Here is an 11,628-nt window from a genome sequence, read left to right as displayed (position 1 = left end):
ACCATAGGAGATATTTGAGAATCTTCTGCGTATGTACAAGTCGTTCATTGTTATAAATAGTTTCTTAATGAATGAATGTAGTTTAACCTCCCACGGTTATCGCTATTCTACGTCTAAATCAGAAAGCTGCATTCTTTCCACGGTACTAATACCTAAAGTTTTAGCGAATTCATTTACGAAGCTTACTGAAATATCTTGAACACCTACATTGCAATCTGGAAGTTGCTCTTTTATCGAAGTTGCCTCACTAGAAGGTAAACCGCACATCACAAAATTATTCATGTAAGATAAGTCAGAGCATACATTGATGGCTACCCCATGGGAAGTTATTGACCTTCTGACATGAACTCCGACACTGGCGATTTTCTTATGATCCAGGGTCCATACTCCGGTATTTTCAGTGGTTTCAGATTGTAAATTTAGGAGCGATGTACCACCATTGGTTTTTGTATTCTTCAATGTTGTGATTGTGGCCGTTTCAATGCTTGAAACAAGGCATTTCGCTGGGAAATCAGAAAAAGACTTCAAATCGAGTACTATATACGCAACCATCTGACCTGGCCCATGGAACGTAACTTGGCCGCCTCTTTCCACCTGTACAAACTTCGGTTTTTTGTTTTCCTTTTGAGCCAATGGTACGAATGATTCATACTTTTTTATTTCTTCTGGTGTAATGGTCTTTTTGATGCGCTTGCCTCCACTATATGCCGGCTCAAATTCAAATGTCATAACGATCGGGTTTGGCTTCATTGCAAGAATTCTATCTATAATCTTTTTCTCATGTTCATTTATTGTGGTGGTATTATCAGCGGACTGGTGTAATCGTTCCAGTTTTCTTCTAATCTTCGAATGAAGTTCTTTTAACTCTAATTCTGCTTTGACAAATTTCTCCTGTATCAGTAAACCTTTTTCAAACGGCAATTGGTTCGTAAATTGTAAATGTCTGATAATATTGGCTGACTCTTCTATAGGGCGGGTTTTAGCTTGCAGTGAACAGGTCTTGGTAGACAAATATCTTGCAAATCTGGCTAACGGAGATGTCACTTTAACATACATCAGAACATCAAGGGGTATCGTGTGGGTACTATGCACTTTTCATAGCAATAGGTGATAACCTAAATTCGTAGACTTTATTATTTCAGAAGATTGAAATAGCATAGCCCAGTCGCAGTTTCTTTAAGCGATGAAAAAATCGATGAGATTATTTCAACGAAAAAAAAAAATGACCATGAAGGCCAAGGTAGATTCCCTTTTGAAGTGGTTAAGGACTTCCGAGCAATTTTACCTAGCTACTAATATCAGTATTCATGAGAGTGATACTTCTGGCAGAGGTGTAGTTTTGATAGATGAGAAGTTGACCACAAATGAAGTTGTGATATCCATTCCACCTAGTCATCAATTGAACTTTTATACTATTCTGTACCATATTTCTATGTTTAATACTAAGCTTGACATTCACGGTATCACGGCCGCCTCTGAGGAAAACATCATGGAAAGGAATATTGGATCCCAAGATCCACGTTTCCAGGCGTATGGTCTACTGAAACAAGAATTTCTTTTGGGCCTAAGCTCGTTTCAATTACTGACACTATACATTTTAGCAGAATGGATATTGCTTCCCCAATGGTCTTCAAGCGAGTTCGTGTCTTACTGGAAGCCTTTCTTTGATATTTGGCCTGCTAAAGAAGAATTGGGCTCTGTGCCCGCTATTTGGAATTTAACCGGCGATTCAAAATATAAAGAGCTTCTTCATTTATCGTCACTTGCTTCTAAGAAGCATTGCTCGCGGATAAGTGCACTAGTTAAATCGGATTGGAGTGTTATACTGCCTATTTTGAAGGATTGGAATACAATGTTCAATGGAGATGCTAATAACGAACTCTTTTTGGAGAAATTGTATCGGGAATTTTTGCATATATATTTTGTTGTAAATTCTAGATGCTTGTACGCTGACATATCTTTGAAGAAGGATGATATTGATAGTCAATTCACAATGGTACCCTATGTTGATTTTCTCAATCATACAGACGAAGTTGATGTGCACTGCTATCCCAAATTAGTCAAATCATCCATTAATGCGAACAATTTAGGAAGATTTGAAATTCGGTGTGGTAAATTCTGTTATGCTAACAAAGGCGAGGAGATTTTGCTGAATTACGGGGCCCATTCAAATGATTTATTACTGAATGAATATGGATTTACACTACCTCAAAACTGCTGGAATTGCATCGATATAAGTGACGAAATTACAAAACTGATGGATGGGCAAGATACCATTGTTTCCTTTTTAAAATCTAACGGCTACTGGGGTGATTACACGATTAGTTTTAACGAGATCAGCTATCGTGTGCTTGTGGCACTCAGCTTGGTAATCACTTCAGACTTTAAAAGAGTGGAGAAGCTACTATTGGGATATATCTCTGAAGATTTCTTCCTGCCAAAAATCAGGCCTGCACTACAGAGGTTGCTACTTTTGTTGTTAGATACGTATCATGAAAAGCTTAGATTATTGCGCATTTTGCCATTGAGCCTCAGTACTTGCACTGAGAATATTGCTAACATATACTTTGGCTACATAGAAATAATTGAGAACAATTTGGAAAACATGTAAACAGGTTGAGGGTTTTCCTCAAAGAAAAATGCCACCCTGCACATGGCTTATTCTTCTTTCGTATTTACAAGTATTTATAATTTAACGATCTATGCTTGGCAATTCCTGCTTTACCCTTCACCAACCCAGTTATCACTTCATTCCATCTACAATCCAATTTCTTATAATTTGCTAGCTGAACAAAGTAGCCTGTAAGTTGGTTTATATTGGATTGATTCAACTGATTCAGTGAGTGATTTAACTGACTTCTAAGTTTCGGTTTATCTCGTAGTTCTTTCAGTATTAGTTCATACAGTCTTCCAGTATCCATTGCCACGTGGAAACTTGGCATATTTGTGAGGAACGGTTGAGCGCATTTCAAAATCCATACTTGTTCATTTATCAGCTTCAAGATTAAATCTTTTGATTTCGGTGTTTGTAAGAGTTCACCGGTATATCGGCACCCGAAAAGAGCCGCTAAGGGCTCAATACAACTTTCTACTATCAGTCTTTCCAATCTAATTAAGAGTAAATCGCCATACGAATAAAATAATGGTGATATCGATGCGATCGGATTTGGATTATGCGCTGTTGCATCCAGAAGTTTCAGCATATCATTTTCATGTCTTAATTCTTCAAGTGCATTCACTCCAGATTCATGCGAATAAGATGCAAAGTCTCTGGGCACTGGGCTTACACGCATTGATATACCTGAACATTTTAATTTAAGCCTAAATTCATCCGATACACTCACTAGGTTTGCCTCCCTTTTCATACTAATACCTACAAAAAGGTTCGGCCTCGACTCGGATGTGGTCCATAGGTTTCTATAAAGGTGCTCAATGGCACCAAATGGAGGGTTTAGCAGGAAAAGATTTGAGCCTGCGTTCAAGCAGTGAAGGTATTTTCGTACTGAAGAAACAATATTCTTGGAATGTTGACCAGAGACAATAAGATTGTCTATTGTTGCTATTTTTCCTGTCGAGTATACTGGTGGGAGATATGCGGCCATAAATTGCGTTTGGTGAATGTTCTTGCCTTTATTTCTATCGATAATAATCTTTGAATCATTATCCAAGAACCTGTTTAGTTTTTTATGATCATTTAGGAGTAAAACTACCTGTGGGACTGGAGGTTGATTTGGAAGTATTGCAATCTCACAAGCTAAGATAGAGGCAATTGGCGTATTCACCACGGAATAAATTCTTGGAACAGTGCCCATCTGAAAGAATCACTATATATTCGACTCTTTGACTGCCCCAAAAGCGAAAACCCTTCTTAAAGCATTGATTTGCCTCTTTATCAAGCCATCTCCATTTATGGTTTTTTTCAATTTTGAAGCCGAGTATACGTGTAATGGAGCAGAAACGCTGATGAGTAGATTGTGTCAGTTACAAAGTAATACCAATACAGGAATAGTTAGTAAGATTTTTAAATGCTGGTCGTTGGACTTACTGGTGGTATTGCTTCTGGAAAGAGTACTGTATCCAATAGGCTTCAAGAGAAGTACACATTACCCATAATTGATGCTGATCATGTTGCCAAAGAAGTTGTTGAACCTGGCCAAAGTGCCTACAAGCAAATCATTGAATATTTTAGTGACAAGATTCCCGATCTTTTGCTGCCTGATGGTCACCTAAACAGGGGATCTTTAGGCAAACGGGTGTTTGAGCATTCAGATGACCTGAAGAAATTGAATAGCATCACACACCCGGCCGTGAGAAAGTCCATATTCAAGCAAGTATTACTATATTACTCAAAGGGCTATCGGATGTGTATTTTAGACGTACCACTACTTTTTGAGGCTCGGTTGGATACTTTTTGTGGAGTGACTATTGCTGTGATAGCAAGTGAAGATATTCAATTAAGCCGCTTACAAGTGAGGAACCCTGGGATGACATTAGAAGACTGTCGCAATAGGATCAAATCTCAAATGACGTCTGAAGAGCGCATTGAAAAAGCTGATTATATTTTGCAGAATGATCAAGATTTAGCCAACTTGTATGCTCAAGTTGATACATTAATAACAAGTATAAGGCCAAGCCTACTAAGAACTGCCCTTGAATATTTCCCGCCCTTTGGAGCAGTCAGTGCAGCTGCAATTATATTATCGAAATCTTTTCTCAATTTTCAAAAATTGAAGAAGATTGATTGATTTGCTTATATACAAATATGATGTAACTTTTACATTTTGTTCATCTAGAACATGATTCTATATATCTATATAGAGTTAATATCGAAAAATAACGATGTTTTCAACCTGCTGTCAATCAAATAGGCTGCAATCAAAGCTAATCAACGGGTCGTGGTGGATAATTGATGGGCACAACATCTGGAATTCGCCTGTAGGGAATTCCTCCCCTATCTTTCCGCAGAAGTAAACTATTTTTACCAAACGCTTTCATTATTAATGGGCCTTTCAAGTTTTTGGAGTTTTCATTTAGATCATCTATGATAACAGGTTCTCTTGCAGGTTTATTACCTAGATCTGAGGTGAAGTTAGAGAAACCCTTTCGATATTTCAAGGGCACTGCGGTGTCACACGGGATTGGACCACCTTTGAGCTCTGAGATATCTGATTGCTCTGCCAACATATCAAACTCGATATCCAGCTCTTTGGCCTTTCCTTCGTAGTTCTTAATGAGCAGAGCTTCGCGAGGTTCACCTTCCTTGAATGGCTTCAGCACCTTTTTCAGCTCTTCAGGCGAGACTTTCAACCCCTCGTTCGGTAGCCCATAGCCGTAAACTCGTACTAATTGTGAATCATCTTCAAATCTAATCCCCGTGGAACTCCTCTTACTTCGACTGCTACCGCTCGTTTTTAAAATCGAATTTAATGAAACTTTGGTGCCGCTATTACTGCCAATACCCTTATTATTTTTTTTAATTATCTTCGCTGGTCGACTTGTGATCTCAGATATTTTAGATGATTCTCGTTTATTATTCTCGTTAACTACCTCATCACCTTTCTTCAGATATTTAGAGAATGAAATCTTTTTCTTGGGCTCATCATCCAACAATGCATTTTGAGAATCACCATTGCTTGCCATCAAAGATGAAATCTCTTCATTCTTAGTAGATCCCTTGTCAAAGAGCTCCGACATCAGGTTGTCTAGGTCTTGCGGGACATACTTCTTAATAGCCTCATATTTGTACCCCATCATCTTTAGCAAATGGACATAAGATTTCAAGGTCGGCGTAAAGTCAGAATCTAGTGAGCATAACTTGATGATCGATTGGACCAATCCAACCGATTTTTTCGGCAGCTTGTCATTTGGATAGTTTTTAATCAGCTTATCGATGTACAGCCTTCTTTCCTTGGCATGTTTTGTGGGCAGTTCCTCTTTAATAATATGCAGTACAGACTCATTACTGGCTTTTGCGTTTACCACATCCGTGCTCTTTTCTTGCCTTATCCTTTCTAACTGCGACAAATAATCTGTGTACATTCCCTTAAGTCCCATATACAACTGCGTATCTGCTGCAGTGATCGACTTATCCACAGATCGCTCTACATGCTCATTATCCTTCGTAAATTGGGCAAAGGCCGCATTCAGCGACTCAATGTACTTATTGATGGTCTGCTTTTGGTCCAAGGTCAGCTCCGCCACTTGTTGTAGATCCTTGATGTCGCTACGTATCTTCTCGACAGCAGTAGACTGCAAAGCGTGCGAGATGTTAACCATCTGGGGTATCGGATGACTGGACGACATACTTGTAAGTTGAAGCTAGCGTTTTTATATCAAAGAAGCTAGCTGTTTGTTACGCAAAAATCCAATGGCAAAAGGCCACAATGGCGTTTCCGAAACTACTACTACTATTTAAAAAAAGGACACCTTTCTCTGCAGTCCTCTGAATGTCTTTGCACTCTTCAATTTCTCTGACTAAATCTACGCTCTTGTAGGAATCTTCAATCTGGTATGGGGGTTCTTTTTAGCTGTTACGCCAACAACAGCAGAAACAAAAAACCGTTGTAAAGCACATTTCCGAAAATTTTTCAAAAATGATGCGATGAGATTAGTAGAGTATATATAACAGCAGTAACGCTAATAATGTCGAAGAATTTAGATAAGCGCCATTAAAATCTTTCAACATATAGTAACTTGAAAGGTGTGTTATTTGTATCCCAGGTTACGCGAACTTGTTCATTTTACGGTCAGAGTAAGTTGCAGAGAAAGCAGCTGGCAATCCAAAAATATGTCTGCAAGAACGGTTCTGTTATGGAATAGATTGCCATCTTCATTAAGTCAGCGTGGAAGGGCTGGTTTCCTGATTCATGCAAGGAGTTACATGGACGACGGATTCAAAAGACCGTCTTATCGTGGTGGTAGAAACCCTAACTTTAATAATCGGAATCGGAACAATAATAGGTATGGTGGCAGGGATAGAGTTCAGAGAAAAGAACACGATGAAGATGATCATGCAAGTCTCAGTAAAAGTATCCCCGCAACATTGATTCATGTTCCAAAACAGGCGGATGCACCAGAGGTAACACTAGATACTCTTCACAATGATGGTGTCCTGCACAAAATGCTGTACAAGTCTATATCAAGAATGGGATTTCCTGGATTAACCCCGGTACAACAGATGACTATTAAACCAATTGTTGAGAGTCTGGATCAAGATGTGATCGCAAGGGCAAAGACAGGAACAGGAAAAACATTCGCCTTTTTGATGCCCATTTTTCAACATTTGCTTAATTCAAGAACTGAGTCTCCATACATGGTTAGAGCGGTTATCGTCGCACCTACGAGAGATTTAGCCCTGCAAATTGAATCGGAAGTAAAAAAGATTTATGACAATAACTACGGCTTAGAAAAATTCGGTTGCATATCTTTAATCGGTGGCACAAATTTTAGTCAGTACATGAAGAAAATGCATTCAAATAGACCAAACATCGTTATTGCCACACCCGGTAGACTTATGGCAACATTGGAAAGATTTTCAAATAAATTTTTCAAACACGTCGACTTTTTGGTTTTAGACGAAGCTGATAGATTATTGGAAATTGGTTTCAAAGAAGATTTAGAATCAATATCGAGAACGTTGAATGAAAATAATGCAGCTGGCCCCGATCACATCAGAACTTTGCTATTCTCTGCGACATTGGACTCAAAGGTACAATCTTTAGCAGGAAACATAATGCACAAGAAGGAATGTCTGTTCCTTGATACCGTTGACAAAAACGAACCTGAGGCGCACGAAAAGATTGACCAATCCATGGTAGTGTCAGAAAACTTCGCTCATAGTGTTTGTGCTGCTATGGATCATATCAATAATAAGATTGCTTCATCTCCCAATTATAAAGCTATATTATTTTCTCCAACAGTCAAATTTACTCAATATCTGTCCTCGATCTTGAGGAAAAAATTCCGCAGTCAATTACCTATACTCGAATTTCATGGTAAAATAGATCAGAAAAAGAGAACAAATTTAGTTAAGCAGTTCAAAAGAGAGAAATCAGGTATTCTTATCTGTACTGACGTGGGTGCGCGTGGTATGGACTTTCCAAATGTTCAAGAAGTTTTACAAATCGGTGTTCCATCCGAGCTGGCTAACTATATTCACAGAATCGGAAGAACCGCTCGTGGTGGTCAAGAAGGTGCTTCTACTATTTTTCTATGCAAGGACGAATTACCATTTGTAGACGAGTTATTGCATAGAAGAAACGTTACAATTGCGAACAAGGAAGAATACACTCCTTTGAATGAAACTATCGAAGGGCTGACTTCCGAGACTGACCCACAAGAGCTTTCTGACGTTATAATAAGTGTCCTGTCGTTCTTCAGAACAGCCATCAAGGAATACAGATTCAAGGAAAATAGGTTACTTCCAAATGTTGCTTCTGCATACGGTATTTTGCTAGGTGATAAGGAAGCAAAAATTCCAATTTACGATAGAGACATGCTTCAAAGATTGGGAATGAGAAATTCCTCCTTGACTTCTAAAATGTTCGACCTTCAGGGAAGTGCTGCTCAAGAATCAGGGTATGAAAGATCAAACAGAGGCTCTTACCAAAATCAAAACTCTTATCATAGAAATAGAGGGAATACAAGATCTCAGAGATATAATCGTGATGGAGACGAACAATTTTCATTCAATAGGGACAGAAGATCAAACAGCTTTCATGACAGAAAGTTCTACCAAAAATCTCAAGGAGAGAACCCTCGTTACGATGAATGAGCAGTAAACTTATAAAATTATGTAAAAAGGTTTTAGTATAATTGACTTGTAAATATAGTTATTGGTTATGAACACTGTAATGTTCTTGGAGACACGTGATGTACAGGTGTACTTGAACTATGGATGCCATTTACCATAAGATGGAATTTGAATGAAAGGGTAAATCAGACCGAAAGCACTTTAGTGCCGAATGTTTTCAAAGCTTGGCTCAACTATCGATTCAACAGAATTCAGGACATGGCTTCAAATAGTGTCACTTTCTGCGTATCGCAGGATTTGGACATCCCATTGAGCATAAAGATCAAGTCGCTCGAGGGACGAAAACGCTTGTCAAGGGCCTCTGAGAAGATTTCACAACCGCAGCTTTCTCAAATTGCATCGAATGTCGTTCCAAATAGTGACATGATGGTATCTGTACAGGTTTTTGATATTGAAAGTAATAGAAATCTGACAATGCCAATTTCAACGTCTTATGTTCCATTCAAAAAGTCACGGACTTGGGATCAGTGGCTTACTTTGCCAGTTAGTTTGAACCAACTTAATCTTTCAAGCAGATTGCGAGTAGAACTGTGGGAGTATGATGGCACTAAAAAGATACCTTTCCATTTTCTCCAAACCACCATTTTTAGAACTGATAACTCTCTGAAAAGGGGACAAGAGTCCTTAAAATTTGAATATAATGATCCCAAAAATGGCTGTGTCCTTGAAGATAATGACGTTGTTGATACTTTAAATAAATATCATCAAGGAGATATTAAGAAGATAGAGTGGCTGGACTCCATAACTTTCCCTTCAGTTGAAGATATTCTTGCAAAAAGAAGATGGCCAATTGGTACATTTGTGATAAATATTGAATTCCCAGTATTTGAATTACCAGTGGTGTTCACAGAAAAACTATATGATAACGTACAACTAAATATTCCTACACTACACAATTTTGAACAAGGTACCGAAATGACGGATCATTCGAAGACTGAATCACGTCTTACCATATCGCTAGGCGATAAATATGAATCAACTTTGAAGTTCTACGATCCTGACCAATTTAGTAATAATCCAATCGAGGAAAAATATCGAAGGCTTGAGCGGGCCTCCAAACGTTCCAACTTAGATAGACAAGTGAAGCCTGATACGAAAAAGAGAGATTACCTAAATAGAATTATCAATTATCCACCAGGGACTCAACTTACTGCACACGAGAAGGGCTCTATATGGAAGTATAGATATTATCTGATGAACAATAAAAAAGCGCTTACTAAATTGCTTCAGAGCACCAATTTAACAGAAGAAAACGAAAGAACCGAAGTCCTTGATTTGATGGATTCCTGGGCAGAAATTAGTATAGATGATGCAATCGAGTTACTCGGTTCCGCTTACAAAAATATCTCAGTTAGAGCTTACGCCGTTGGCAGGTTGAAGAAGGCTTCTGACAAAAAGCTGGAATTATACTTACTCCAGCTTGTTCAAGCTGTATGTTTCGAGAGTCTGTCTACTTTCTCAGACAAATCAAATAGTGAATTCACCATTGTAGATATGGCATCATCTCAAAATCCAGGTACAATGAACTCAGTGGCTGTGGCAGGACAGCATCAAAAAATGATAAATTCTGTGAATACATCTGACGGATTGAGTCTTGAGGATAGCGCAATCGTTATTTCACCACTGGCAGAATTCTTGATTAGACGAGCGATTATAAATCCACGATTAGGAAACTTTTTCTACTGGTACATGACGTCGGAAGCAGAAGATAATCCATATTTGAATCAAATTACAGACTCCTTTTGGAGCAGACTGTCGAAAGAACGTCGGAAGACTCTTCACGACCAAATTACATTCATAGAAATGCTGCGAGAGTTTTGTGAAGAAATTAAAAGATCAAAGGATACAACTGCAAAAAAAAGTGAGCTCCTATCTCATCTTCTCACAACTAAATTAAGGGTACTGCTAAAAAATGGCCCCATTTCTTTACCAATAGATCCTGATATTGTCGTAACCGATGTTGTGCCCGAAATGTCGAAAGTCTTCAAGAGTTCTCTATCGCCTTTGAAAATTGCGTTTAAAACCGGCACAAACGAAATATACCCCCTGATGTACAAGGTTGGTGATGATTTGAGGCAAGATCAGCTGGTTGTACAGATTATTAGTTTAATGAATGAACTGCTAATGAACGAAAATGTCGATTTGAAACTTTCGCCCTACAAAATTTTGGCAACTGGTTCTCAGGAGGGTGCTATCCAGTTTATTCCTAATGAAACGCTGGCCAGCATCTTGAGTGTTCATCACGGGATACTCCCCTTTCTCCGCTCTCATTACTCGGATGCAAAGGAGGAACTTGGTGTCGAAAGCTGGGTTATGGACAATTTCGTCAAGTCTTGCGCTGGGTACTGTGTCATCACATATATTCTGGGAGTTGGTGACAGACATCTTGATAATTTGTTAATCACTCCTGATGGTCATTTTTTTCACGCCGACTTCGGTTACATCTTAGGACAAGATCCTAAACCATTTCCCCCCTTGATGAAGTTACCTCCTCAAATTATAGATGCATTTGGTGGTGCAGAATCCTCCAATTATAACAAGTTTCGAAGCTATTGTTTTGTTGCATATTCTATTCTAAGAAGAAATGCCGGGCTAATTCTGAATCTGTTCGAATTGATGAAAACATCAACCATTCCTGATATTAGAATAGATCCAGACGGTGCAGTGTTGAAGGTCAAGGAGAGGTTCAACCTCAATATGTCTGAGGAAGAAGCTACACTACACTTTCAGAATTTGATCACAGACAGTGTCGGTGCTTTACTGCCGATTGTTATCGATCATCTGCATAACCTCGCACAATACTGGCGAGCTTAGTA

The 11,628-nt window shown here is 38.7% G+C and overlaps 7 protein-coding genes across 7 annotated transcripts; 4 read left to right on the top strand and 3 right to left on the bottom strand.

Moving 5' to 3' along the window:
• Positions 1 to 102: 102 nt before the first annotated feature.
• Positions 103 to 1,056, bottom strand: LIP2 (lipoyl(octanoyl) transferase LIP2; the record flags this gene model as incomplete). The annotated part of the gene is made up of 1 exon (XM_037289771.1): positions 103 to 1,056. One exon carries the CDS (start codon positions 1,054 to 1,056, stop codon positions 103 to 105), a length of 954 nt encoding a protein of 317 aa, XP_037145666.1.
• A 127-nt stretch (positions 1,057 to 1,183) lies between these two features.
• On the top strand, positions 1,184 to 2,611 carry RKM2 (protein-lysine N-methyltransferase; the record flags this gene model as incomplete). The annotated part of the gene is made up of 1 exon (XM_037289770.1): positions 1,184 to 2,611. The coding sequence occupies one exon, from the start codon at positions 1,184 to 1,186 to the stop codon at positions 2,609 to 2,611; it is 1,428 nt and encodes a 475-aa protein (XP_037145665.1).
• A 64-nt stretch (positions 2,612 to 2,675) lies between these two features.
• On the bottom strand, positions 2,676 to 3,812 carry CBS2 (Cbs2p; the record flags this gene model as incomplete). Its single annotated transcript, XM_037289769.1, has 1 exon — positions 2,676 to 3,812. One exon carries the CDS (start codon positions 3,810 to 3,812, stop codon positions 2,676 to 2,678), a length of 1,137 nt encoding a protein of 378 aa, XP_037145664.1.
• Positions 3,813 to 4,025: 213 nt separating this feature from the next.
• On the top strand, positions 4,026 to 4,745 carry CAB5 (putative dephospho-CoA kinase; the record flags this gene model as incomplete). The annotated part of the gene is made up of 1 exon (XM_037289768.1): positions 4,026 to 4,745. One exon carries the CDS (start codon positions 4,026 to 4,028, stop codon positions 4,743 to 4,745), a length of 720 nt encoding a protein of 239 aa, XP_037145663.1.
• Positions 4,746 to 4,881: 136 nt separating this feature from the next.
• REF2 (RNA-processing protein REF2) lies at positions 4,882 to 6,303 on the bottom strand (the record flags this gene model as incomplete). The annotated part of the gene is made up of 1 exon (XM_037289767.1): positions 4,882 to 6,303. The coding sequence occupies one exon, from the start codon at positions 6,301 to 6,303 to the stop codon at positions 4,882 to 4,884; it is 1,422 nt and encodes a 473-aa protein (XP_037145662.1).
• A 484-nt stretch (positions 6,304 to 6,787) lies between these two features.
• On the top strand, positions 6,788 to 8,773 carry MSS116 (ATP-dependent RNA helicase; the record flags this gene model as incomplete). Its single annotated transcript, XM_037289766.1, has 1 exon — positions 6,788 to 8,773. The coding sequence occupies one exon, from the start codon at positions 6,788 to 6,790 to the stop codon at positions 8,771 to 8,773; it is 1,986 nt and encodes a 661-aa protein (XP_037145661.1).
• Positions 8,774 to 8,896: 123 nt separating this feature from the next.
• VPS34 (phosphatidylinositol 3-kinase VPS34) lies at positions 8,897 to 11,626 on the top strand (the record flags this gene model as incomplete). The annotated part of the gene is made up of 1 exon (XM_037289765.1): positions 8,897 to 11,626. The coding sequence occupies one exon, from the start codon at positions 8,897 to 8,899 to the stop codon at positions 11,624 to 11,626; it is 2,730 nt and encodes a 909-aa protein (XP_037145660.1).
• Positions 11,627 to 11,628: the final 2 nt, after the last annotated feature.

The sequence above is a fragment of the Zygotorulaspora mrakii genome, chromosome 6 (genome assembly GCF_013402915.1).
Source record: "Zygotorulaspora mrakii chromosome 6, complete sequence".
Lineage (NCBI taxonomy): Eukaryota > Fungi > Ascomycota > Saccharomycetes > Saccharomycetales > Saccharomycetaceae > Zygotorulaspora > Zygotorulaspora mrakii.
The sequence above is the reverse complement of the archived record's forward strand: the minus strand, read 5'-3'. Positions and strand labels throughout refer to the sequence as shown.